This window comes from Hibiscus syriacus, unplaced genomic scaffold, assembly GCF_006381635.1.
Source record: "Hibiscus syriacus cultivar Baekdansim isolate YM2019G1 unplaced genomic scaffold, ASM638163v2 tig00116951_pilon, whole genome shotgun sequence".
In the NCBI taxonomy this organism is placed as follows: Eukaryota; Viridiplantae; Streptophyta; class Magnoliopsida; order Malvales; family Malvaceae; genus Hibiscus; species Hibiscus syriacus.
In genome coordinates, this window is record NW_024063482.1 from 5,158,705 (window position 1) to 5,160,047 (window position 1,343).

Consider the following 1,343-nt stretch of genomic DNA (forward strand, 5'->3'; position numbering starts at 1 on the left):
TTATTCATTATAGCATTCATACTTGTTTTTCAAATTATTGGAATTATAACATGAACAGCTTAGAAGTTGTTCCAAGTAATCAGTTCCTAAATCTTCCAACACAACCAAGTTCTGTCGTTGTCTTGTCTCCCTTGAAACCTCGTTTTCTTTACTGACAATCTTCTTGTTCTTGGATCTTGTCCTTAAGCTGTGTCTCTTCTTCAGCGCCACCAACGGCGAGCAACCGTCGTCGAATCGGTACTTGATGTCCCAAAGCGATTCCCTGACGACGTCAATCGGAAAATTGAGTATCGCCGATGATCCTCTCGTCGAAAGCGCGGCTTGGTCGTAAGCTAAAGCGGCTTCTTCAGCACTGTTGAATGTTCCAAGCCAAACCCTGACCCCATTTCTCGTCGAATCCCTGATCTCGGCAGCGTATTTCCCCCATGGCCGCTTCCTCACACCTACGTAAGCTTTCTGTTTCTTCGATGATTCTTCGTGTTTAGCGATATCCTTCGATGTGGGGTTATCTTCCTTTACGCCATTAATGGAGTTCTTGGACTGATCTGAGGCCGCTGCCATATCCACCCAAACCATTTCTTCAAAGTCATTGAAGTTGAGAAGAAGCTCATCCCAACCACTGGAAAAAGCCTCCGGCCACTGCGACTGCGAAGACAATCCAAACGATGACACATTCGAGAAGTCTGGACGAAATGAACTTGAATAACATTGAAGGAAAGAAGACTCATTCGTTGAGGTTGTCATGTCTGTAAATGTTTGAGCTTTGAAGAACCATACGCTTTATAGATACCAAAATTCCTAATAAAAAAACAAATAATTAAAATTATGGTGATAGAAATTTCTTTAAAACAAAAGCAATTAATAACCAGAAATGACGTACGGCGGTGGGGTTATACCCAAAAAGGTAAAAATAAAAAATATATATAATTTCGGATGTATACCCAAGTGGTAAGCAGCTTAATATTTCTAAAGTAAAATTTCGAGTTCGAGTATTTATGTATGCAGAAAATCTCTGCTGGGAGACTCACCTCATCAAAGTTAGGTGTGCAACGCGAGTCGGCCCGAATTAATCAAGACAAAGTGATTAGTCAAGACAAATCCTTAAACCCGAGATGACAACTTTAAAAAAAAAATTAGGGTCTTTTTAGTATATCTTAAAAATATTTTTAAAATTGATATTTTTATTCTGTTAATATAATTACTGATATATAATTAATTAATTAAATTTAAATATTATAAAGACTCAATATGTGAGCACTCTCATAATTCACTAGCTAGCTAGCTGTTTGTTGATAATACTTTTCTCATTTTAATATAATTTGTGATCATACATTTATGAAATT

At 37.3% G+C, this 1,343-nt stretch overlaps 1 protein-coding gene across 1 annotated transcript; it reads right to left on the reverse strand.

Annotated features, from left to right (window-relative positions):
- LOC120189055 (ethylene-response factor C3-like) lies at positions 1-744 on the reverse strand. The gene has a single exon (XM_039192391.1). It carries the CDS (start codon positions 742-744, stop codon positions 1-3), a length of 744 nt encoding a protein of 247 aa, XP_039048322.1.
- Between the last annotated feature and the right edge of the window lie 599 nt (positions 745-1,343).

What these genes read in the sequence shown, in the direction of transcription:
- LOC120189055 (XM_039192391.1), bottom strand. Translation starts at nt 744, where the DNA reads ATGACAACCTCAACGAATGAGTCTTCTTTCCTTCAATGTTATTCAAGT.